This window comes from Mycena indigotica, assembly GCF_014461135.1.
Source record: "Mycena indigotica strain 171206Taipei chromosome Unknown Mind.scaff0001, whole genome shotgun sequence".
Lineage (NCBI taxonomy): Eukaryota > Fungi > Basidiomycota > Agaricomycetes > Agaricales > Mycenaceae > Mycena > Mycena indigotica.
This window is the reverse complement of record NW_023503000.1, coordinates 2,837,892-2,863,249: the sequence shown is the minus strand read 5'-3', so window position 1 is coordinate 2,863,249 and position 25,358 is coordinate 2,837,892. Positions and strand designations below refer to the sequence as shown.

The following is a 25,358-nucleotide window of genomic DNA, read 5'->3' as shown; positions in this document are numbered from 1 at the left end:
TGGCGACCAATTTGTCGAAATTCTTGCACACGCCCTTTCCTTTCAGGCCATTCGCCTTATAGTCATACGGCAGTTGAATTTGCCGCAACGGCCGGACCAGATTGGCATCCTGTGGTCCTTGCTCAAACCTGCTTCAATCGATGCCCCAACAAAAATCATTGTCATGGAACACGTTCTGTGCCAAGGCCTGGCGGATGAGGAACATTCGGCTTGCGCTTCCATGTGGTCTTGGGAACATGGACTTCGTTCAACATGGCGAGCCAGCCACTCCAAGCTTTCCTAAGTCCATGACTAGACCAAGTACGAGCGTGTTGTACACTTCCACTGGAATAAACCTCGATGTACATAGTAGCTTTCCGCCTCACCCGCAATTTTTTTTCTGCTGTGTCATAAGTTCGGTTCGGAACAAGGGCTTGGAAGTAGCCTAAGCCAAGAGATAAAAGAGGCGTTTGAGCTGTTTGACACAGACAAGGATGGGGCCATCGACTACCACGAGCTTAAAGTCGCGATGCGGGCGTTGGGATTCGACATGAAGAAGGCCGAGGTGTTCAAGCTGTTGAGGGACCACCACAAGAACGGCCAGGGCGTGATGGAGTTTGAAGATTTTGCGAGAATAAGTGCGTTGTTCCTTCTCTTGTTGTTCTCCTAGATTGACTGGCTCAGTGGCGGACCGCATACTTGCGCGTGACCCTATGGATGAAATACGACAAGCATTCCAGCCGTTTGACGACGACAACACTGGGAAGATATCGTCGAGGAATTTGCGTCGAGTGGCGAAGGAAATTGGAGACAGATTGGAGGATGACGAGCTGTACGTTTGCCTGCTTTTATTTCTTCGCGCGTCTGACTTGTTTCAGACAAGCGATGATAGATGAATTTGACCTCGACCAGGACGGCGAGATCAGCGAGCAAGAGTTCTTTGCGAGACGATTTGACTTGCGTCTCACTTGCCAGAGTTTTTTATTCACATTTACAATAGGTATTGTATTGCTGTCTGTACCACTTTCCACTGTATACTAGACAATTTACTTGGTCTGAACAACCTGCCACTCAGCATTTGCTCAGCATCCTTACCCTCTCCACGGTTTCCCATCCTTCAGCAGCTCTAAAAGCTGGTTTTCGCGGTCTTGGCGGTGGGCTATATAGGTCTCTATAAGCTCCTTTCCATGGCCAGGGTACAACTTGTCGGCACCCTGCTCCCTCGCAAACGTTAACATTCGCTGGACACTTGAGAGCGAAGGCCTGTCAAAGCACGTGCCAACCAACTCTTTACGCCTCGACGCGTAGACACAAACGACCATGGAGGCTAGTCCCTCCAGTACCCACATTTTTCGGTCTACTAACTCTTATTAGGCCTTTGCGCCTGGCAACTCCTCGACGGCAGCCGCGTCACATTCATTACCTTCGTCCAGAACCTGAAGAAGAAGACCAAAACATAAGCACCCATTATAGACCTCTGTGAAAGTGGGGAGAAGACACTACACCGGTTCAGATATCAGTTCCCGGATGACTGGCTGTACAGCGACCAACTGCGTGGGGAGTGGAGCGCCTACAATGAGATATTGAAGAGAAAGAACGACTCCATTCAGGAGCAACTCGGTGCGTCCCCAATTGTCCCTCCCACTCGTCTACTCATGCTGTAATAGCCGGCCTGCAACTCAAGATCGTCGCCGAGGACAAAATCGTCGAGAACAAGATCAACGACATTATTTCAGAGTGGGAGCAAACTCGTCCTGTCCAGGGCAACATGCGCGCAGACATCGCCATGAACACAATCAAATCAATGTCTTCGAGGGAAAGCTTAATCGAGTACAGGACGACTACGACCTCCTTTGTCGGGCGAAAGAAGCCCTTGACCTTGAATTTGTCCGCCACACGGTCTCGAGCCTGTCTTCGAAGAGTTACGTGACCTCACAAGTGTTTGGACCGCCCTCTCCGGCGTGTGGAGCCAGATTTCTGAGCTTCGGGAGATGCTTTGGTCGACCCGTCCAGCCAAGAAAATTGCGACAACAAATCGACGGGCTGATTCAGTCAACGGGCAAGATGCCAACGCGGATGCGTCAATATGCAGCCTTCGAATATGTCCGGGACGTATTGAAGGGGCTCCTCAAGTCTAACTCTGTCGTTTCAGAGCTGCAATCAGAGGCTATGAAGGACAGACACTGGAAGTAGCTTTTCAAAGCACTCCGGATGCCTGCTGCTATTCCAATGCCAATGTTCGCTCATCGTTATGCTCGTCCGTAGCTTCTCTTACCGAGATTCTGTAGCATGACCCTTGGCCACCGTCTACGATATGGACCTCAAGAAGAACGAAAAGCGTCATCAAGGAAGTTATCATTCAAGCGCAGGGAGAGGTAGATTTCTCCAACCTTTCGCTTGATATATGCTCAAGTCTTTTCCAGATGGCTCTCGAGGAATACATCAAGCAAGTCAAGGAGACCTAGACCAGCTACACGCTAGACTTGGTCAACTATCAAACAAAGTGTCGCCTGATCAGGTATGTGTATCATCTTCCGGTCAACATGTACATTTTCTGAAACACTCCTTAGAGGTTGGGACGATCTTTTCACCAAGTGTAGCGAGAACCTCAACTCGCTTACCGCCATGAAACTTTCTCCCTATTATAAAGGTCATTTTATTTCCCCGTCCCAGTCCAATTAAATAATGGTACTGCAGTTTTTGAGGAGGAGGCTGCGTCTTGGGAAGAGAAGCTCAACCGAATCCATGTCTTGTTCGGTACTTTGTTCATCGCATGATGCTATGTTCGCTACTGATTCGATTTTTAGATGTGTGGATTGACGTTCAGCGCCAGTGGGTATATCTCGAGGGCATTTTCTCTGGAAGTACCGATATCAAGCATCTGCTTCCGGTTGAGAGCGGTCGCTTTCAAACATCAACGCGGAGTTCCTCACCGTCATGAAGAAAGTCTACAAGTCCCCCTTCGTGCTGGATGTCTTGAACATTCAGGGAGTTCAGAAGAGTTTGGAGCGACTCGCAGACCTGTTGAACAAGATTCAAAAGGCACTGGGAGAATACCTCGAACGAGAGCGGTCTTCGTTCCCCGGTTTTACTTTGTTGGTGACGAGGATTTGCTGGAGATGATTGGTAACAGCAAGGATATCCTCCGCATCATGAAGCATCTGAAAAAGATGTTTGCCGGAATCTCAACGGTTATGTTGGACGAAGACCTGACCCAAATCCAAGGCATGGCTTCGAGAGAGGGGCGAAAAGGTGCCGTTTACGACACCCATTCTGCTGAAAGATTTCCCCAAGATCAATGACTGGCTGGCTCGCAAAAATCGAATCCATGATGCGCCTTTCCTTGGCGGACCTGCTCACAGACGCTGTTGGCGAGTTACAATCGTTTTACGGCACCGGATCGTCTCTTCCAATGGATCAATTTATGGCTTGGATGGAGAAATACCCAGCGCAGTTGGTGACTCTTGCCATTCAAGTTGCCTGGACGGCTGCTGTCCAGTCATCGCTCGAATCGAGGACTGCACCAGATGCCGCGCTGCAAACTGTTACGCAGGCTCTTGATTTGCTCGCCGACATCGTCTTGCAAGAGCTTATACCTGTCACTCGTCGCAAGTGCGAGCACCTTATCACAGAATTGGTCCATCAACGAGAGTCACTCGAACACTGATTGCTGATAAAGTGCTTGACCCAGCTGGTTTTACATGGTTATCCCAAATGCGATTTTACCTGGATCGCTCCGTGGAGAATCCTCTCGAACGTTTGGCTATCAAGGTGGCGGACGCTTCCTTCCCTTATGGTTGGGAATACCTTAGTGTCCCAGATCGGCTCGTCCAGACACCACTCACGGACCGTGTCTACCTAACACTCACGCAAGCACTCGACAATCAACTTGGTGGCGCTCCATTCGGTCCTGCTGGCACAGGTGAGCCCATTTTTTACATCCTTCACTTTCATCTGACATTTTTTTAGGTAAAACCGAGTCCGTCAAAGCTCTTGGTGTCCAACTTGGGCGTTTTGTGCTCGTATTCTGTTGCGATGAAACATTTGACTTCCAGGCAATGGGTCGTATTTTCATCGGTCTGTGTCAAGTCGGTGCCTGGGGATGTTTCGACGAGTTCAATCGACTCAAAGAGCGTATTCTCAGCGCAGTTTCACAACAAGTCCACAGCATTCAGCAAGGTCTTGCCTCGCTCGTCAGGAACCCCGACACGGAGATCGAGTTGGTCGGCAAGAAGTTGAAGATTAACAAGAACATGGGTTTGTTTCCACTCTTGTGTCGTAAATGGTAACCCATTTGTGTAGGCATCTTCATTACCACCATTCCCAACTATGCAGGTCGTTCTCAACTGCCTCCCAATTTGATCAAACTCTTCCGGCCGTGAGTATCCCCTATTCGCTCGAAATTTGTCTCATGGAACCGCAGAATGGCTATGACACGCCCCGATCGCGAGCTTATTGCTCAAGTCATGTTATTCTCGCAAGGTTTCCGTACTGCGGAGTCCCTCGCATCGAAAATTGTTCCCTTCTTCAACCTTTGCGACGAACAGTTATCACCGCAACCTCATTACGACTTCGGTTTGCGAGCCCTGAAGGTTGTGTTAGCTAGTGCTGTTATTCTCAAACGTGAACGTTTGCTCAGCGCACGAGCCGATGCGGGGAATGATGACACCGTTGTTGAGCTATCGGATGGGATTTGGGAGCAAATCATCCAAAGTGTCACCGAAACGATTGTCCCCAAGTTGGTCGCAGGCGATGTTCCCCTTCTTACTAAGTGAGTCTTGTTTGGCTTGTCTTGTTATCACGAATCTAATCCGATTTTAGCCTTTTAGCTGACGTTTTCCCTGGCGTCGATTACCTACCAGTCGATCTCGATAAGCTACGCGAACAAATTCTCTTAGTGTGTGCAGAGCGCCGTCTCACACCTAGCGACAAATGGATCGCGAAGATTCTGCAACTATATCAGATCCAGAAAACTCAGCATGGTCTGATGATGGTGGGGCCATCGGGAACTGGCAAGACGAACGCATGGCAGGTCTTACTGGCTGCTCTCGAACGACTGGATGGGGTTGAAGGTGTACCCTATGTCATCGATCCCAAGGCCATGGATAAGGAAGCGCTCTATGGTACTCTGGATGCAACGACACGTGAATGGAATGATGGTCTGTTTAGGCATATTCTGCGTAAAATCGTGGACGACGTACGTGGCGAAAGTGGCAAACGCCATTGGATCATCTTCGATGGAGATGTTGACCCAGAATGGGTAGAGAATCTGAACAGGTCGGTTTTGAAGTTGATTTTCTTTCTCGTCTGACGTCTTCTGGTCAGTGTCCTCGACGACAACAAGCTTCTAACGCTTCCCAATGGTGAACGTCTGAATTTGCCTCCTAACGTGCGCATTATGTTCGAAGTTGAGCATCTCAAGTATGCGACCTTGGCCACCGTCAGTCGTTGCGGTATGATTTGGTTCAGCGAAGACGTCATCGATCCTCAAATGGTCTATCGACACTATCTCGAGACACTCGCCGCCCCTCGACGCTGACGACGAAGACGCGGGTGATATAATTGAGCGCAGGGTCGATCCATCAGCAAGCGAAGCCGACAACCTGGCGACACAAAAGGAAGTCGCGTCCATCTTAGAGCAATACTTCGAGGATGGAGAACTGGTCAGCAACGCTTTGACATTTGCAGACTCCATCGAACATATCATGGACTTCACTGTGACTCGTGCTCTCAGCACTCTCTTCTCGCTTCTCAACAAGACAGTTCGCAATATCATCGAGTACAACATCCAGCACCCTGACTTCCCGTTGTCACATGACCGCGTCGAGCAATACGTGACCAAGCGACTCTTAGTCAGCATCATTTGGGCATTCTCTGGCGATGCCAAACTCGACCTGCGCGCTGAAATGGGCGAATTCCTGCGTAAGCAAACCAGCATCGACCTTCCGCCTCTTTAACAGGGTAGCTCGCTCATTGGCTTCGATGTCCAAATCTCCAATGGCGAGTGGATTGCCTGGCAATCCAAAGTTCCTGTTATCGACATTGAACCCTATGCGGTCACCGCGTCTGACGTGGTCATTCCAACGATGGACACTGTGCGTCACGAGGAGGTTTTATACTCGTGGCTGTCGGAGCACAAGCCACTGATGCTTTGCGGTCCTCCTGGTTCTGGAAAGACCATGACCCTGTTCAGCGCTCTTCGCAAGTTACCCGATATGGAGGTTGCTGGCCTCAACTTTTCCAGTGCGACAACCCCTGAACTCATACTCAAGACATTCGAGCAATATTGTGAATACCGCAAGACTCCCAATGGTGTGATTCTCGCCCGGTTCAGATTGGCCGCTGGCTTGTAGTGTTTTGCGATGAGATCAACTTGCCCGCGCCGGACAAGTATGGGACCCAGCGCGTTATTTCTTTCATCCGTCGATTGGTTGAAAGTGGTGGTTATTGGCGAACTTCCGATATGGCTTGGATCAAGCTGAAGCGTATCCAGTTTGTTGGGGCTTGTAACCCACCCACTGATCCTGGTCGAGTTCCGCTCACCCATCGTTTCCTCCGTCATGCGCCACTGGTCATGGTCGACTATCCTGGAGAAGTTTCCCTCAAACAAATCTACGGGACCTACAACCGCGGGTTCTCAAAGTTGTTCCCAATCTACGGGCTTACGCGGAGCCTCTCACCGATGCCATGGTCGCATTCTATCTCGCGTCGCAGAAACGCTTCACTACAGACGTGCAAGCCCATTACGTCTACAGTCCACGTGAACTGACTCGTTGGGTTCGTGGTATTTACGAGGCAATCCGGCCTCTGGAAATCCTGGCAGTCGAAGGGCTTGTTCGTGTCTGGCTCATGAAGCACTTCGATTGTTCCAAGATCGACTTGTAACGGAAGAAGAGAAATTGTGGACCGACGAGAACATCGATTCGAATGCGATGGAAAACTTCCCAACGATCAATCGCGAAGAGGCTCTGGGGCGGCCCATTCTGTTCTCCAATTGGACGTCCAAGAACTATATATATCGTATTGACCGTGTCTTCCGACAAGTTCAAGGCCATCTTTTGTTGATTGGTGTCAGTGGAAGCGGAAAGGTTTGTCGGTCTGTTTGTGCGATATTCGTGCTTACTTTCTACCTAGACTACATTGTCCCGCTTTGTTGCCTAGAAGGTCTCCAACAAATATACCGGACCTGTCGCTTTGACGTTCTCCCTGTCCTCCAATACCTCTATTTTGATTCCAAGACAAACCCGGGACCATGGAATGCCCTTGGAGCTCGGGCGAGTACATCAATTGGGTTCTTTTCTCTGGCTCATCTCTTTTTTCATAGCTCGCGAAGGCTGCACATGACGCACGAACTCAAGACACGAATACTTTCAAGAATAATCTCCGCATTTTACTGCCCGTCCACAATTCTGACTTCTTCTATCCCCCCATCGAAGTCGGACTAAGCAAATCACGGCGGGGTTTGGCCCATCCACAACTTCGCATGCTGATCATGCCATGGAAGGATCGCATTCATTTTCCCGCTCTCGTCTATGGCCAACCTACGTTGTAAGCAGTCTCTTCTTCTGCACACTTCTTTCTCAAGTGCTATAGGTCACCGGTTCCTCTCTCGTAAATTTTCCTCCTCTCTTTCGTGCAGTTTCGCTCAAACCATTTCAGAACCGAAGCCCAAATGTATCTCTGCTGGTGTTTCTAGCAAACACATGACGCTCGGTATCCCTCGTCTAGAGGAAATTATCAATGACGCCTTCTCACTGTCTACCTCCAACCGCATCTCTCGGTCAACCGCAATCTTGCGTTGACTGTCGCTCACGAACGTCCTTGCGAACCATCGATCCCGGCTCGACAATCATTGAGGAGGTCGAGTTCAAGTTACATTTACTGTCTCCATGGATCCTTCGTCCTGAATTAAACCTCAATAAGATGGTCGGCAAACTCATAATGCAACATATCGCGAGGAAGCTTCAAGACGGATCTGTTCGCCATCTGGATAAACGGCCCGGGTGTGAAGGGCATTCGTCAAGTGTTTTTTGGTTGAGCACGACAAGGTCGTGACAGAGGACGACGGCGAGATTGCTCTTCTCAAATGAGAGGCATGGCTTTTGGAGACCGCCCTCAAGAAGAGAATCCCTGCATCAAAAACTAAAATCAGTCACGTGGACCGGTCCGCAGGACTCCGCTCACGCAGCGAGCGATTCTCGAAAGAACGTCGGGTACGAGACTAAGAGCGGCGCCGATTTACCGATGACTCGTCAGAATGCATCACCCTCTTCCATCAACTCTCCCATCAACTAACACAACCATATAAATGGGTGCGTCCGCCGGGCGTCAGGGTCGCCACAAACCGTGCACCTCAGAGTCCGCGCTCGGTTTATAAGCCCTTAACGTGGGTGAAGCTTTGAAGGACCAACGCTGCTTGTCACTACCATTTTTCCTCGCTTCAGTTTGAAGTGCGTCTCGATAGTGCATCATCAATGACCACTGCTGACCCTGGCGCCCAGCTCGTTATAATCCGTAATTCTCTCCAAACCCCGCTATGGAAGCTCCAATGTCCGACCTCAGCCCCCGCTCTCTTACATTCACATTCACACTCATTCACGGTAACGAAGCCGACGACTTGTACTCTAGCTTTCTCAAACGTACTATGGAGTCGAGAAGACGGTTAATTTGGAAGAAACCGACCCGCCTATGAACGACCACAGAACCTTGGTGCTTGGTTTCGATGGGACTGGTGATCAGTTTGACGACGATGTGCGTTAACTTGACCCACTCTTTCAACGCGGTGCTGACTGAAGGACGAATTAGAACTCCAATGTGGTCAATGTCTTTTCCCTTCTCAAGAAATACGACCCCAGCAAACAGCTTGTGGACCATCAGGTACCGGCACAAATTATATCCACGAATCGCTGTTTGACTACAATATTCCCTAAGTTACTCGTCCCTGGATGGCCAAACTTCATCGCGGGTCCATGCGATGTTGGGAAGCCACCTCAACTCACATGTTATGGCGGGCTACGAGTTCTTGATGCAGAATTGTGCGTTCTTGTCCCTATCAACGTCGGTAACTGACCTGGCAGATGGATGAGCACGGAGACAAGATTTGTATGTTTAAGTTTTCTCGCGGCGCCTACGTATGTCCTCCCACGGCAAGACACTCCGTTTTCCTGATTATTTTAGACTGTGGGCGCTTACCGGAATGTACGTGGTCTTTTTCGGCACTCTGCTGATATTCAATCATCTTCGTAGACTGCACCAAGTCAGTCCTAGCTCTGCTAACCCGAAGTGCCCGTCTAACCATCGACAGATCGGTCTGCTACCCAAATGCAACCACCAGCAAGTTCCCTTCGCCTACAACCCGCAGGAGAAAAGTGATGCCCGACTCGTCCTGGTTGATCGATATCGAGTCGTGCAGTTTGTGTTGTTGCCCCGTAAACTTGGTAGTCTTCAGGTAATCACAGGCGGTTTTCGCGTTTCCTTTACTTATATTCCGACTCAGGCTTGACAAAATGATAAATCTCTGAATTTCGGTGTCACGCGACGTGACAGTCACATGTACAGCAAATTCGTGACTGTGACGGTGACTGCCTCTCTCTCTCCCTGCTTTGTGAGCACGATGCCAACTCAGACAGATTACTGGCTTATCTTCTACAGTGCATGTACATACACTTCCCCCAGACCTGCTGCACCTGTCCTAGTGATAGCACCGAATTCTGAATCTCTGAAACAAACTCTCTGATTTCCCCATCTGGTTGCTCAGAAAAATATGCTCTGTGCTATTTGCTCCTGGAGCTTTCCTTCTCAGATTGTCCAGAAAGCATCTCTTTCTTTCTGGTGAGCTACCAATCCAAACAGTGTGTTTTAACTGACTATCTTCTACAGTACATGTCCACACAGTTCCCCAGAGGGTATGCAGAGGGATGCCCTGCTGTAAATTGTGTTAGTGGTAGCAATCAATTGTAACCTTCGAACACGCTCTCCGATTTCCCGCTACTCCATCTTGTCCAGAAAACATCTCTCTCTGTCTGGTGAGCTACCAATCCAAACAGTGTGCGTTTTAACTGACTATCTTCTACAGTACATGTCCACACAGTTCCCCAGAGGGTATGCAGAGGGATGCCCTGCTGTAAATTGTGTTAGTGGTAGCAATCAATTGTAACCTTCGAACACGCTCTCCGATTTCCCGCTACTCCATCTTGTCCAGAAAACATCTCTCTCTGTCTGGTGAGCTACCAATCCAAACAGTGTGTGTTTTAACTGACTATTTTCTACAGTACATGTCCACACAGTTCCCCAGAGGGTATGCAGAGGGATGCCCTGCTGTAAATTGTGTTAGTGGTAGCAATCAATTGTAACCTTCGAACACGCTCTCCGATTTCCCGCTACTCCATCTTGTCCAGAAAACATCTCTCTCTGTCTGGTGAGCTACCAATCCAAACAGTGTGTGTTTTAACTGACTATTTTCTACAGTACATGTCCACACAGTTCCCCAGAGGGTATGCAGAGGGATGCCCTGCTGTAAATTGTGTTAGTGGTAGCAATCAATTGTAACCTTCGAACACGCTCTCCGATTTCCCGCTACTCCATCTTGTCCAGAAAACATCTCTCTCTGTCTGGTGAGCTACCAATCCAAACAGTGTGTGTTTTAACTGACTATTTTCTACAGTACATGTCCACACAGTTCCCCAGAGGGTATGCAGAGGGATGCCCTGCTGTACTTTGTGTTAGTGGTAGCAATTCATTGTAACCTTCGAACACGCTCTCCGATTTCCCGCCATCTCATCAATTTCGTGATTGAGAAAGATCTACTCTACACTCATGCAACTGGGCAGTTGAACTACACGACTTACGATCTTTGGCGAGACCAAGATCTATTGAACCGGACGCGAAGGTTTGTTCTTGTTCATGCCCAAGATCATGTCGACCCTCATCGTTACTGGTATGGGCATATTCCATGCCTATGTGTCCCTGACGGATGGGGCCGCAAAACCCCGAACCGCCTCGAATCCTCAAAACATCGTTCGGGGCTGCCATTTGATTCCTGCATTATAACACGGTCGGACTGACGCCTATCTGCCCAAGTTTATTGCTCGACGTGAAGGTTTGGATGACTGGCAATCCTACTATAAATATGTGCGTTGATCATCGACACAACATATTTGTACGTGGTCTGGTCTATGTTCCTCATTACCACTGAGATCTCATCTAGTGTGTAACTTGTTTGTAGTAGTCCCAAAGCAAGATAGTCACCGTCACTCGCCATCGTCACCGCCCTGCCCGCCATCGCATTACCCACCATCGATGTCAACTCACATCCACTCCCTCACCCTACGGACCACTTGGCCAGCACACTCCCAAGACGGTTCGGGCGCTGTTTATGCTTTGGCCGTCCCTAATGAAGCAACGGGCCGCTGGATGCTCAAATTCGGCCACTCAGTTGACCATCTGCGACGTCTCCGCCAACATCGTACAAACTGCAAGGGACAGCAGTTCCATCTTCTACTGGCATATCGAGTCCCAGTGAGAATCTACTTCGGTAAGCGGCTTGAACAATCTCCAAGTTCTTATACTGAGACTTTTGTAGAACGCGTCGTGCATGACTTCTTCGACTTTCAGCACCATGCATGGCAGGGGGCTGTATACTGCTCCTTCTGTGGTCGGTTCCACGTCGAATATTTCGACGCCTGGCGTTGTGGGAGCATAAATGAAGTGGGACACATAATCGAAAGATTGATTCTTTTGCAAGGATGGGACGTGGACAGGCTTGTATAAAAGGAATATACTCTTATGTTGACTGCAAATTCGGGCCGCCGGGACGATCGCCAGCAGCGGCGAAGCCGCCTGAGTCACAGTTCATCTGCTGTGAGGAAGCCAGGACCCATTGGAGAGCCGGAGGAAGAAGGGTTGACGGCTGTTCTCTACCCTCATCGGAGTTGTCATTAGCGAGCTCCACAAGCCTGGTTTAGCCCCACTCGAACCGGCTCTAGAGGACCCGCAAAGCGCTGCCGCCCCGAGAATTCTTCTCTCCCAGCCGAAACGCCGGAAGCTGGCCCAGTGCAAACGTCGTTTCTTCACAATCACCCCATCTCCCTTGCCTCCATCACCAACTTGTCGATATTGCCGTTCGCAAAAGACGCCCCGACTATCCGTGCTCTTACCGGCGAGCCCATCGACGTTTACAAAGACGTTGCGCAACTTAATCCCGCGAGATTGCGAAGAAGGTGTTCGAGGAGGAGTTGAACAAGCTTGCGGGTCATTTCAGCTCTGGCCCGCCATATGGATGCTTCCCGTCGACAGCAAATATGGACCATGGCCTGCTTCGGGCGAAATCGATCTGGTCGAAAGTCGCGGCAATGGTCTGAAGTACACAAATCGTGGGGCCAACTATGTGCAAGGCTCCCTCAACTGGGGCCCAATCCCAGTCCTCAACAGTGTCGGAAAGTCGTATTCGTGGTGGACAGAGAAGCGCAAGATCTTTAGCAGCGACTTCCACACATATACCATGGAATGGACCGACAAATGGATTCGTATTTCTGTCGATACACGCCTCCATACCCTCCTCGACCTCCAATTCAAGGAACCGTTTTTCAAGCGTGGAGACTACCCGCCCACTGCGATCGATACCAATGGTCACCCAGTACCAGTCACAAATCCATGGGTCAATGGCACAAACGCGACTCTGTTCGACCAAGACTTTTACCTGATCATGAATGTCGCTGTCGGTGGGACGAATGGGTGGTTTCCGGATGGTCAAGGAGATAAGCCGTGGCTAAATCACGCCGGCAGTACGTTGTTTCCCGTATTGTTACTTTTTGCTAACTTGATATTACAGAGCCCATGTCCGACTTCATCAACAACAAGCAACAGTGGCTACCGACTTGGCCGGAGAACCTCGAGGAACGTGCCTTGGCGGTGGACTACGTGCGAATGTGGAAACATTGCGGAGACCCATAAACTGGATCCTGGACACGCTCTTTTTAGGTTACTTATTGTACGCATCACGCATCTCTTTTGTCGCTCTTCCAGCCACCTCTGTCGCTACTGTGCGTGTAATATCTTTAACTCGGGTTGTAATGCTTGCTTTGGTAGAAGGAATGACATCGTCGTCACAGCCACCGCTTTCTTTCTTGAACCATGTCAAACGACGTCGACGAGACGTGAACTCATCATCGCGTACTTAGATTGCTGGCTAACGCTGTACCAGGCTCAGTGTTGAGACCACCGATTTTGATTATACCGACGAGGAGTTCACCGTGTCAGATACTTCCGATTCCTCTGCGGGAGATCCAACAGATGCTATTATCGCGCTTCCTCCCCCAACGACTCGTATCAAAGTCTCAGTCAAGCCCGCCGCTGTGTCAGAGTCGCCTGGTGCTCTTGTGTCTCGAGGATTGGTTGCGGGTGCTCCGAGCAATCACGATGTGCGTCCCTCTGTTATCAACCGCCAGTACATCCTAACAGTGCGCCTGTTTTTCAGCTGGCAGACGCGAAAGTGAGTATTGGCTATAACTGCGTAGTTGAACACCACGACTTAGCGTGGAAAACGCCTCCAGCTGAAATCGGTGCCTTGGACGAAGAAGCAACCACTGCTGTTGCCCCCACTACGCCAATCCAACCGCTAGCAATCACAGCAGTGAACAATACGGTGCGTGTACTATATCCACTGGGCTCAATCCTCAATAAATTTCAAAGGTAACCTCACCTGATCCGGAGGCCCAGCCAGAAGCTACGAATAACGTGTCCTCGTCTCCCGTCATCCCAAACGAGCATCTTCGCGGTGTTGTAGCGAATCAAGAAGCTGAAGCGGTAGCCTCCCATCTTGTTAGCCATGACAACTTGAACAACGAGGACGAGGACGAGGGACGTTGTGAGTGCCACTTATTATATATAGTATCATGGTGCTATTTGTCGCGAATGCTAGTAGCTGAAGCTTCTCAGGCCGGGTTTTCCCTCGTCGCGTCTTCGTCTGTACCAAGTCTGTCGTATCTGTTGAATCCGGATCCAAGTAGCCCAGGTTCGGCGATCAGCCCTATCTCTGTCGACTGAAAATCTCACCATGCAACAGACAAGCAAACCGACGACAACATGCGATCTGTGCTCAGAAACTGTCTCGAAAGGGAACGAAAAGATTTGCGCGGATACGCCAGCCTCAGGCTGACCCGGGCAACAGCGTGAGACGTTGGAGGATCACCAGAGCGTATCGCAGCTCACTTCTTTCTCCCTTCTGCCGAGCTACCGGAGAGCGAAGACGCAGGCAACGACCGACAGTTGTATCAGACATTTCAGTTTCTGGGATCAGCACCCTAGCTTTGTAGCAACTACACCAGTTGGAACGGCTCTGATAACTTGATCCTTGACTACCAGTATTGTACAAATCAACTATGTGGCACATCGAACTATCGGATGGGTACCCGTCGACTTGTAAATCCAATTCCGGGAATGATTTGAGTGTGTAGTCTCACGAAACAAGTTAGCTTGCCGTGTTGAAGAAATGCCTGGCAGTGCAATACCTGTAGACGTCGGCGCTGGCCATTCCCCAGCGCTGCATCAGCAACAGTGGAAGTCGCTCGTGCTGTTTCAGCTTCAGCGCGAATAAGACGTTGTACATCAACCTGTCAGCATTCTCAGCAACCAGCCACGTTCGTAATCAAGTAAAACAACGACGGACCCTTGTTGGCGATTCGGCGACGAGATTACACCCAACTTCTTTACGTTCAATCTACTCTGAATCAGCATTCGTAGTTGAGGCGGCAAATTTTGCAGTCGCGAGTTCATCAGTGATGGCAGTACTGTCGTCGTTTGTTGAACTTGGTCCTCTTGCCTAGATTAGAAGTTGGCATCAGATGATACCGTGAACAACGGCGCCCTCACCAATACGAGAGTATCGTTTACGTCTTCGTTCGTTGTTTGCTCAAACAATATTTCCGTATCGGGCGTGGGTAGCGGTCGCGATTGCTCTGGTTCAGCAGTAGCCGTGGGTTTGAGATGGATGGATTCAGAGTCTTCACTAGTCGGAGCCGTCTTTGCAAGTTCGGTTGTGTGTGACGAGCACACCTTCGTAGGACTTGCGTGGTCGTAAAAAGTCAGCAATAGTCGTATCTCCAGAAACGTCAACTGCGGGCCAGCGGGGAGGTAACAAAAGTTGCCTTTTTACTTGGAGATGCCGCTTCTGTCGAAACCGGACTGAGATCTTGTTTGGGTTCAGAGGTAGGGAGTCGCGATCGTTTGCGTGGCTGATATTAATATAAGCACGTATCATAGGACATAGACGGCAGACGTCGAACCGTGCGAGTTGGCGGTGTTGCACCGTCGTCTTGGGTGCTCTCCACCGAGCTTGAAGATGGTAACATGTGTTTCTGAGCCTGAAGAAGAATGAAAAGGCAGGACAGTACGACGACTAGACTTTACCGGCTCGTCTGAGCTTGAAAGCGAGATCATTCTTGTTGTAGATAGTGTGGCATCCTGGGTAGCAGTTGCGCGTAGCCGACAGGGCCGCGATGAAGATTTTATTCGACAATGCGTTGTTGTGGAAATCAGTGACAAACTGGAAACCTCATTGAGCGGGTGTTGATTGTTGCAACAAGTATACTTACTTGACGGCGAGCTTGAACGCGAGCTTTGTGAGCTTGACGGCGAGGAGCTTTGTCGGGTGCCCGAGGTTCTGGGACCGTTTCTACTGATGCGCCTGGCAGTGTTGCTCTGTCAAGGACTTCAGCCTAAACAAGAATGAAAAGGCGAGATAATGGGATGAATAGCTGTTACCGGTTCGTCTGAACTTGCAAGTGTTGTTGTCGGCAGAGTATACTCTCTAGCAGTGTCGTGGGCAGGAGGTGCCCACGTAGCCATTCCAGCTTTGACAAATAGGTTGTTTGATAGATCGCTGTTGTGGAATACGGAAGGATTCAAAGGAAACTGGAAACGGCGAGGTAGATTAGCAATTGTGCGTTTTGCATGGCAGCTACACTCACTTGAGCATGAGAAGCTAGTAGCAATGTGAAGGCTGATTGTGGAACCGTTGTTATTACCGGGACATCAGGCGGAGTTCTAAGGCTTTTGTGTCGGCTGCGACGGGGACGAGCACTAGTACCAGAGACATTGAGCGCGTTAAGTAGCAAGAAAACCAATGACCGAACGGGGTATGTGGCGCAGCCAGTAGCAAAACTCTGCCTGCATCGCTACTGACCTCGCCTTGGTCTGGTGCGCTGAGGTTCACGGCCAAGTCTTTCTCGCCGGACTTGTCGTCGTTGAGGAGCATATGTTTCGAAGAAAACGCGCTGGATTTGACGGTGTCAGTCCGCGTATCGAACAAGTAGGCCACAACTCACCGAGGAAGTGGGAATTGTGCGGCATCGCGAGAATTGCCAGGTTCGTCCTTTCGTGGGCTACATATCTCATCAGCTGGTCTGGCCGTAATAAGAACGAGAGAACATACGATGAAGGTCGCGACATGGCGAGAAGGAGGAGAGGGAGGCGCGGATCACAGCTTCACCTCAGACGCGTTTCTCATATCCTGACGAGCACCAAAGACAGAAGTACGCGATAAGTCCTCATGACGAATAAGGATCATATCTGAATTGGAAAACAAAGCTCTACTCACTTGCTTGAATGCTCCGAGTCGCGGTATTTATCGTCCCCGATAGAACTCTCTCCCATTCATGGTGCTGAATATACGTCTGGTCCAGAGCTGCCGTCTGTAGCCTATCTTGGTGGAAGCAGAGCGCTTGGCTGTAGGTTGCTCGCCGGATGGTAGGAAAAGGCAAGGAAAGGATGATACTGACTGATGACGTGACTTTGATCAGATTTTTTGGGTTCGTAACGTTCGTTGCTTCTACTAGGATAACCAAAGTATAACAAGAAGACGGCTGAGTGATGTCTTTTCCAATTCTTCTCCCGAGTTGTTCATACTATGGATTTTTACGCTCAACGGCCCGCCCTAGGACCACTGCCCTCTAACATCATCTCTCTCTCAACGGTCAAGGATCCATCTCTTTTACTGTGCAGTAAACGCGCCAACACTATCCCAAAATCTTGAAACATAACCTCAGTTCAGGTAGACTTTGCACGGGAATCAAGGTCACTTACGCGCAGCGTTGCAGCAAGGCTTGCCCGGTTTCGATGGTGTGAACCACGGGCTCATTCGTTTCCGTCTTGTTGAACAACATCTCAGTCTCCCCCAAGCCCTGTAACCACACTTTCCACTGCGGAGTAATAGTCGGATTTGCAGGGTCCACGTCCACGTTGGGGTTCAAAGAGATCGCGAAAGATGTGAAGATTTGCGCGAAAGCGTTGATGAACGCTTGGTTCTGGAAGGTAGGGGTGGAAAGTGTGGGGTAATAGTAGGCGACGCCGGCACCGTGCTGGCCTCTGCGGGACTGCGAATTCGGCTTTGTAAGAGCGGCCCCGGAATGCGTTGAGCATGTAATAGGTGGGACATATGAAGATAGCTAACGTGCTTTAGTTAGTAATCAACGACTGAGTGTTTCCCTCACATTCTGCTTGAATTGCATTCTCCTGGAGAATTGGCGCCCCAAGCTCGCTATATAGCTGACCAGCTTTTTCGGCTTGGGCTGGCTTGATTTCTGGGAAGAGATTGAGAGCATATTGGGTTGCGTTGGCAATTGCTGCCGAGTTTTGATCAACGAAAACATCGCCTTCAAAGGTATTGGTGATGGAAAGTAACACTTTCTGGGTAAAAAGTCAGGAAAGGAAGATAACCTTGGAGCCGAGACGCACACCGTTGACTTTCCCTTGAGCTAGAGACAATGTCGGTCGTTGTCGGATGAATGTCCCGTCAATAACTGGCACAAGGAGGAACGTTCCCCAGAAAGCACCATGATTGAGATTATTATTCACGGTTTCCAATGCGTTTGCATCGGCAGCGCGGAGACAAGCCATAATAACAGACACAGTAGTGCAGCTGAACGGATATGAGTACTATTGAAAGGAGCAAGATAAAGATAAATCCAACTGACTTTAGTTGCGAGACGACTTGGCTGAAAATGAGCTGAAATTTGTTGAGCTATTTGTTTCATTCGAACAACATTCTTCACGGACCTCCGGAATCCGGTCATTGTACTTGTATTGTGAGGGAAGGAAAGTCGAACTGGTGATAGCTCCTCGGAAGAGCTGCGGTTTAGTCTGACCGTTGTTGGCCACAACTTGTTGCAGTACAGAGCCTGCGCCTGCGAAACTTGGTGAACACAATTTATGAAGCAAATTCAAAACTGACCGGCGGACTCTCCCCATATAGTAACCTTGGCCGGGTCTCCTCCGAATTTTGTGATCTACGTCATATAAGAGCAAGATATAAGAGCAGGTTGGGATATATATGGCGATTGACCCATCGGAGCGCTGCATCTTGGTCAACTGAAAAACAATATCAGGACGGGACATCTACTTCAAGAGAAGAGTGAAAAACATACGAAGGCCAGCATTCAAGGCGCCATTCTGCTTTCCTTTAGATCCTGGTAGGAAACCTGACAATCGTCAGTCAAAATAGGCACCCAAAACCAATGCTGTCCCGCACCAAATACCCCCAAGCGATATTGAATGATGACGAGAACCAAGTTGCGGTTACTCTGTTTGAGAATGTCGTCGCCATTGTAAGCACTAGCTTGACCGCCGAGGTAGCCCTGAAAAATTGGTTGGTGGCTTGTCGGGAAAAATGAAGATGATATACTCCGCCATGTATCCAAACGAGAACAGGTAAATCTTTTGGAGGTAAACCAGCTGTATCGCTGGGATAGTAAACACTTGAGACCGTGTTAGCGAAACTTCAAAGATCCTAGACGACGCTCACTTGAGAAACAAACAATCCTCGTCAGCAACAACAGCCCTCGTGGCCAGCGGATTGGTTGGCGACAATCCGCTTGAGCTTTGGAAGCATTGGTTGGGTTGGGTTGTGGCATCTTGAACACCGGAAATATTTACAGGTGGTTGAGGTCCCCGGAAGCGGAGGTCACCTTTTGAAAAGATTATTAGGTGTTGACATAAACATTTGATTCTGACCTATCGGTGCAGCGGCGTAACGAATGCCCAAAAAGTGTGCAAAGTTGGCCGATGACACCGCACCACGGTACTGTGCATACCCCAGGTCGACAACCGGGCTTTGCGCATATGAACCGACAGCGGCCAGAATCGCGAGTAAGAGAACTCGTGGTTGTATGCTGTCTCGTCGAGAACTGCAAAGGATGTGAGCTTTATATAGCTCCACGATTGGCGGGGCGGACATACCTATCGCTTGGCGTCGGCTTCGCGACAGGTCATGAGGGCGGACATTGGTCATGAGTATAGCCCGCATGCAAAAAAAGTCTATAGCATGGGTTGGCGGAGAGGAATTGTGCGCCTTCGACCGGGCCGCGCAAGGGGTCTGGATCCGATGAAGATGCGTTGGCGACGAAGAAAGGGTATGAAGTGGGGGAATGTCATGGTCAGTATGACGCAACAATCTCCAACCAAAATGAGTTTTTCGTGCAGAAAGACATTGAACCACGCACTAGGACTCAGGAGAAACCAGGCTCCCAAAATCCAACTTCAAAGAAGCGTCCTCCACCACCATTGGGTTCTCGATTGACAGACATGACAGGGAATGTAGAAGGAAGATGTGATGTGACGAGAATTTGTTCTCGTTCCTGAACTCGAATAATGGTCTGCGACAAGAAATGCAACGCATGTGCAGTAGTGTGCGGGCAGTTTTCAGCTCTCCATCTGTATGCCATCGAACAACAAGATTCGGATGGTGAAAAATGATTCAGGAAGTATCCAGCTTCAAGTTCAAGTTGCATCTACAAATATTTCGACCCACCAATTCCAGTTTATGTAACGAGGTCCTCCTAGTTTCATCGCGCAAGCAAGTTCTAGTCGCACCAACAACCTGAACAAGGAAGTCTAAAGGAAGTTCGCATGACATGATGGCGTTCAATCCACTTGTCTTGCGCCATCATGAGCGATAACATTGCAGGGACTTTGTGGTCGAGCCGGCCGCGAGCGAGGCGAATGCGACGAGGAACTACTTGGACTGGATAACAGGTATGTTTTCGTTTAGAGTGGGTCTCAATGGCTTCCAATGATGCAATACGTAGATTCCTTGGGGCTCGCATACACCAGAGAACCTGTCGCTCGCGGCTCAAGCATGTCCAAGGAGTTCTTGACGCAGACCACTACGGATTGTCAAGGACCGCATGCTCGAGCTTTTGGCTGTTGGCAAGTCATGAGGAACTTTGGGGTCAACGACTACAACGTCTTCTGGCGGTATGTCATTGTCTTTTACCTCCATTACTCGGAAATAATGAGCTTTAGACACTACCACGCCCTGCTCCAAATCACCCGAAAGTCCAAGGCAAAATTCTTCTACTTACTGGTCCGCCTGGTGTCAGCAAAACCTCCATTGACAAATCGATCGCGCGCTTGGGACGACAATTCTTCTGATTCAGCTGAGCGTTAGCGGCTTGAGCGATATCGCAGACATCAAGGGACACCGAAGGACCCACGTTGAGTCTGTGATATGTTGGACACTAAACTTAAGGCTGACGAACAACATAGTGCGCTTCCTGGCAAAATTATCCAAACCCCTTGAAATGCGTCGGAACGTCTAACCCACTCGTTCTCATTGACGAGGTCGACAAGATTGGGAGGGGCATCAATGGTGACTCTGCGAGTGCGCTGCTGGAAATGCTGGACCCCGAGCAGAACAACGTGTTTTTTGGACCACTACTTGGTGCGTTTATTTCCTGTCTTAGTTATTTCGTCGTTTTCAAACCGCTCATGGACATACCCCTCGACCTTTCCTCCATCCTTTTCGTCTGTACCGTCAACACCCTCTCCGCTATCACAGCCCCCCCTCCTCGACCGTTTGGAGGTGATTGAGGTGTCAGAGGGAAACTCCGCGAGCCGGTATCTTGTACCGCAAGCCAAGGAGTCGTCTGGTCGACGTCTTAGCAGACGACGGCGACAAGGCGCGCCGAGCGAGTCTGACAACGATAGCAATACTACAGCTGTCTCACCTAAACACGACGTGGAGGTCCGACCAACCACAAGCTCCTAGCGAAACGACTCCAACGCTAGTGATGACGCAAGAGCGCAAACTTCTTTCTATTCCCAATACGGTCCATGTCCTCATTACTCCGGAGAACCTGAAGGAGTATATGGGTCCGCCTCTTTACCAGAAGGACCGCATGTATGACGACGCGCGAAGCGGAGCCGCCGCCGGGCGTTGGCATGGGCTGAGGTACTTGGGCAACGGGAGCGGAGGTTATGCCGATCTTATTACAATCTTATTACAAACAAACACCCAGAAAGCGGACTCCTCGTTCGTGGCAGTACTTGAAATATGTATACTACAGACTGTATCCACATCGAGCACCGTTGCGTAACCTCCGCCCGGCAGTTTAGCATGCTGTTCGATGGCCTGAAATATTCCCCAAGCATGGTCACGGTACTTGGGGTTACCCGTAAGACGAAGACGCCAAGCAAGGAAAAGTGATTCAGTGGTCTCAGGTCGGAGCATACAACGGGCATCGGAATGGTCCAGAAGAGAGTATAACGACGGCTCCGATATGAGTAACAGTAACCGACACAAAAAAGGGGTACCGGCACACACTCTTTGTCTGATTCCGCCCACAGTTACCCTGCTCTACACAGTCGAAAAGTCCCTTAGCATCCTCTCGTTCTCCGCAAATAGGGAATGGTCGTCCGCGCCCGCTCGCTGGGAAAGAGGATGCGCGAAAGCCGCCACGTTAATCGGCTCTGCACCATCCGACTCCCCATCTAACAAGACGATATCTTGTGGGTATTGCGAGAAGTTGGTGGTATAGACGGATAGCTGTGGTGACAGTCGCCTTGCCCAACGCGTGATTGTCGTTTCTTGAAGAAACAACAACGCCAGGAGGCCAACCATGCAGGCAAGCAGGGCAGTCGTGCGTGGGGATTCACACAATGTGGAAGCAAGGTATGAAGCGAGGTGAGTCTCCGAATGTATGCAATGGTGGATGGCGCACTTGTCGAAGCAGGAGCCCATTGGGGAAGTTGGGCAGCCAGCGCGCTCGCAAAAGCCACCGCGGCCTTTCTGTAGCTGTAGCTGTAGCTGTATATGCACACCAAGTTCTTGTCATGATATCTCACCTTTGGTCGGTGACCAGCACTGTTCCTTGACACCATTTGACAAGCCATAATTGGCTTGATCACACTTTATCTTGAATGCGGTGATTGATGTGCCGGTAATTGACGAAAAGCCGATATCATGAGTGCTGGCATCATCCGTCATTGCTTAAACGACGTATCATCGCATGTTCTTGGTTATGTCCAGAACGGACCGTCATAGGTGCATGCAGATTGTCGTCTTTCCAGGTCATCGCTAACTTCGATTCAGGAGTGTCAAAATTTTGATTGGGGAGCGAAAAGATAGCCAACGACGGCTTGACTCCACGGCTGCTCCAGTCTTGTATTGAAATCGATATGACGCGGGTGCCAGACTGGCTTGTTCTCAAACGAATGAATGGGGAGTCTCGCTTATATGGAGGAAACTTCGCGATTAATCTTCTGGCAGCACTAAGCACTGTATCATGATTGTCCCGCCGAACAGTCAAAAGTTGGAGGTGACGATCCGTGAGGACGGCCAACTGCAAGTACGAGGGGTCGCAATGCTTGAAAACCGTGACTTCCTGGACATCATCCACGAATAAGAGCCGACGGAACGAAAATCCATCGCCTTCACAGTGGTAAAATTCGAGTGCATCGAGACGGACGATAACAAGAGTATCCTCGGTCCACATGGTCATCAGGTGGGGTACACTCTGCGAGGGCATGAGTAAGATGGCTGGTAAAGCCGATACGACTCACACGACGACTAGGAATGTCTAGACCACCAAGGCGGAGGTTCGATATCGAGGATGGCTCCCGTTTTCCAGTTGACTATATGTGGCTCATTCAATGCTTCACGAATTGCACACCCAACAAAAGCATCGTGAAGCATAAGAACATGTGATGAACCGATGAGACTATATTCGTGGACAAAGACAACGCGGTCAGATTTTCTCTTCAGGGAAACAACGTAGAGGGCTGTGGACCTAGTAATTGTCAGAAAACTTTGATTTAGGCCCGGTGGACCTCACGGATTCATCAAGCCAAGAGCTAGGATGATTCCCGACCGCTGAACCTCTAACTTGGCAGTCTTCACTTGAGCAGGGAGGTAGATCTGAGCGACAGGATGATCGTCCCCATTGAAGGCGCGGGTCAGATCCCAGCATTGCAGCGTGCTAATTTGGCGGTCGGATGAAGCGACAATAAGCCACCTCGAAGCTGCGATTCCAGTCCAATGGATACTCCGAGGAAGTTGTGTCCGCCAAGCATGCGAAACAATTGGAGGCAAGTCTTCAAGTTCGTGACGAGATAGGGTCGACATCCTGCGAGCAAGTGTCTCAAGCATTGCAGCATCGGAAGAGGTGTAGTTTATAAGCGGAGGCGGTATAGGGCCGTCGTGGAAACGCTCAAATAATCCAATCCACAAAGCTTTGGTATGGCCATGCACTCGCAAAAGGCGACATGTCTGGAATATTGTTGGTCTACCATAACATCTCGGTGGACCCCTTACCTGACGGAGAGATAGAATGTCAGGGATGTCAAGTTCGACGTAGATGAAGAAGTAGAGCTCCGGGGGCAAGGTTAGGAGCATCGCGGCGCAGCTCATATAGCTGTATCTTTGCAAAAGATGAGGGCTGAGCTGCAAGGCTGTAATGCAAAAGATGAGGGCAAGTGCCCAAAGAAAAACTTACAAGCAATAAAATAATTACTTATAAGCCCTCTGGCGGGTTTTGATTGATGGGATCAGTACATTTAGATAATATTACCTAATGTGGAACGATTTTTGATTGCCATCACTAGATCTAATGACCAGGTGATGCCACATCAGTCTTACTTAATCTCTGAATTTATTTTCTTATTTCTGCCACATAAGTCCAAAGTATTACCCTACGAGTATTCGGCCTGAAGAAAAGGTGATTTATATGACTATATCAATTTTTAGCTTAGTCATATCTTTCAATTCCATTGAGAAATTCAATAATTAAACCCTGTTTCACATCTTTTGCATTAGAGTCTTGCAGCTCAGCCCACATCTTTTGCAAAGAATGAGCTATATAGGGTGCGCGGCGGGACTCAGAAAGAAACAAAAACATTGTCGCGGTTGTCTCGATTAGATGGCGTGACACATGTGAACTCTGCAAAGCTCTCGGCAACCAACGTCAACGGTATAGCGGTTAGACAACTTTGTCGTCTTGGCTAGTAGGCACTTGCTCACTTGCTGGGTGTAATGATTTTTCCAGAACGAGCATTGGTCAAAAGCACATTCCAGGCCTCTAATCATTCTAAAACTACTAGTAACAAAATCTCAACTCCCAGCAAGTAGTAAGAGAGCTTACCACCCCACATCCCCACCATTGAAAGGTTCCACCACGACACCAGGATCTCCTGCTCGTTTTCGCAAGACGTATCTTTCCAGGTTGTAGACTTCGTATGATTGAGAAGCTAGTCGCATGGCTACTATGTGGTGTGGCCGCGAGTTCGCCGCTATGGCGTGCTTTCTGCTCTGCCAAATACACGTCGCGAGATTCATGCCGGAAGCGGGGTCGGGGACGCCATACCAGTATAGCAGAAGCTGCAGTCAAATAAGATGTGGGCCTTCAGAATAATCAGCAATACCAACTCCGCCGTTTCGGACAGCCTCCTCGTGAGCGTTTTTGTCGGCATCGTAGAGAGCTGGAATGATTTGAGCCGGTGGAAGGATTAGGAGCACCCCCTCACCTCCGCCGTCGCTGCCCGCTTTTCTTCTACCTGGGGACCTTCAATTACCGTCTAGAGAAGCGGAAGAGGGAAAGGCACTTCGAAAAACAACAATGTACCACTCGCGTTCTTGATGTTCCGGCAGCATCAGCTCATCCCAGTTGAATGCTTCATGATATGGAGTAGCTGAGACCCGTCTCAGGAGAAGGACCTGAGCGGGATTGGCATACTTACAGGCATAGTGCGGCGTGATTGGCTTGAAGTGGTGAAGGGCTTTGTGCAATGATAACGACGTGGGATCTATGTCGGGCAGCCGCGTCTGAGTAACGACCGGCGGGTACTCATTTGGCAGGGGTGCTGGTGGCAGCGTTTCAGGAAGCGAAGATATTAATGGCGGGAGGTAGAGCACTGGGTAGTTGCGTGAAGCATCGAAAGCCGGAAGTTCATGTGGGGGGTGCGCGAAAGCCATGGTTGTTCCATGCCAGCCGGGGCTGCGTCGTTAAATAGGGACACATTATTTTCGCCCTGTATTGCGACAACGACGTGCTTGAACGCGATCGTTGCGTCGAGCTTGGGTGTGACGCATGTCACGTGGTGACGCATTGTCA

The 25,358-nt window shown here is 49.8% G+C and overlaps 8 protein-coding genes across 8 annotated transcripts; 5 read left to right on the top strand and 3 right to left on the bottom strand.

The window, feature by feature from the left end:
- Positions 1-2,604: 2,604 nt before the first annotated feature.
- Positions 2,605-3,281, top strand: MIND_00087100 (uncharacterized protein; the record flags this gene model as incomplete). Its single annotated transcript, XM_037357828.1, has 5 exons — positions 2,605-2,629; positions 2,677-2,736; positions 2,787-2,869; positions 2,923-3,074; positions 3,113-3,281. 5 exons carry the CDS (start codon positions 2,605-2,607, stop codon positions 3,279-3,281), a joined length of 489 nt encoding a protein of 162 aa, XP_037225738.1.
- Positions 3,282-3,307: 26 nt separating this feature from the next.
- On the top strand, positions 3,308-3,646 carry MIND_00087000 (uncharacterized protein; the record flags this gene model as incomplete). The annotated part of the gene is made up of 1 exon (XM_037357827.1): positions 3,308-3,646. The coding sequence occupies one exon, from the start codon at positions 3,308-3,310 to the stop codon at positions 3,644-3,646; it is 339 nt and encodes a 112-aa protein (XP_037225737.1).
- Positions 3,647-3,693: 47 nt separating this feature from the next.
- On the top strand, positions 3,694-6,332 carry MIND_00086900 (Dynein heavy chain protein 1; the record flags this gene model as incomplete). The annotated part of the gene is made up of 8 exons (XM_037357826.1): positions 3,694-3,901; positions 3,949-4,236; positions 4,282-4,357; positions 4,403-4,750; positions 4,801-5,256; positions 5,305-5,419; positions 5,454-5,831; positions 5,940-6,332. 8 exons carry the CDS (start codon positions 3,694-3,696, stop codon positions 6,330-6,332), a joined length of 2,262 nt encoding a protein of 753 aa, XP_037225736.1.
- A 2,183-nt stretch (positions 6,333-8,515) lies between these two features.
- On the top strand, positions 8,516-9,481 carry MIND_00086800 (DUF2235 domain-containing protein; the record flags this gene model as incomplete). Its single annotated transcript, XM_037357825.1, has 9 exons — positions 8,516-8,579; positions 8,630-8,730; positions 8,785-8,856; positions 8,911-9,014; positions 9,057-9,110; positions 9,157-9,177; positions 9,226-9,235; positions 9,284-9,427; positions 9,476-9,481. 9 exons carry the CDS (start codon positions 8,516-8,518, stop codon positions 9,479-9,481), a joined length of 576 nt encoding a protein of 191 aa, XP_037225735.1.
- Positions 9,482-11,277: 1,796 nt separating this feature from the next.
- MIND_00086700 (Glucan 1,3-beta-glucosidase) lies at positions 11,278-12,930 on the top strand (the record flags this gene model as incomplete). The annotated part of the gene is made up of 4 exons (XM_037357824.1): positions 11,278-11,512; positions 11,561-11,632; positions 11,943-12,761; positions 12,809-12,930. 4 exons carry the CDS (start codon positions 11,278-11,280, stop codon positions 12,928-12,930), a joined length of 1,248 nt encoding a protein of 415 aa, XP_037225734.1.
- A 4,209-nt stretch (positions 12,931-17,139) lies between these two features.
- On the bottom strand, positions 17,140-19,207 carry MIND_00086600 (Carboxylic ester hydrolase; the record flags this gene model as incomplete). The annotated part of the gene is made up of 12 exons (XM_037357823.1): positions 17,140-17,420; positions 17,466-17,661; positions 17,710-17,893; positions 17,949-17,980; positions 18,031-18,158; positions 18,206-18,260; positions 18,317-18,342; positions 18,399-18,452; positions 18,503-18,608; positions 18,656-18,728; positions 18,776-18,938; positions 18,985-19,207. 12 exons carry the CDS (start codon positions 19,205-19,207, stop codon positions 17,140-17,142), a joined length of 1,521 nt encoding a protein of 506 aa, XP_037225733.1.
- Positions 19,208-21,607: 2,400 nt separating this feature from the next.
- Positions 21,608-22,143, bottom strand: MIND_00086500 (uncharacterized protein; the record flags this gene model as incomplete). Its single annotated transcript, XM_037357822.1, has 2 exons — positions 21,608-22,045; positions 22,096-22,143. 2 exons carry the CDS (start codon positions 22,141-22,143, stop codon positions 21,608-21,610), a joined length of 486 nt encoding a protein of 161 aa, XP_037225732.1.
- A 2,242-nt stretch (positions 22,144-24,385) lies between these two features.
- Positions 24,386-25,219, bottom strand: MIND_00086400 (UPF0643 protein; the record flags this gene model as incomplete). The annotated part of the gene is made up of 5 exons (XM_037357821.1): positions 24,386-24,625; positions 24,674-24,726; positions 24,772-24,801; positions 24,850-24,936; positions 24,985-25,219. 5 exons carry the CDS (start codon positions 25,217-25,219, stop codon positions 24,386-24,388), a joined length of 645 nt encoding a protein of 214 aa, XP_037225731.1.
- Between the last annotated feature and the right edge of the window lie 139 nt (positions 25,220-25,358).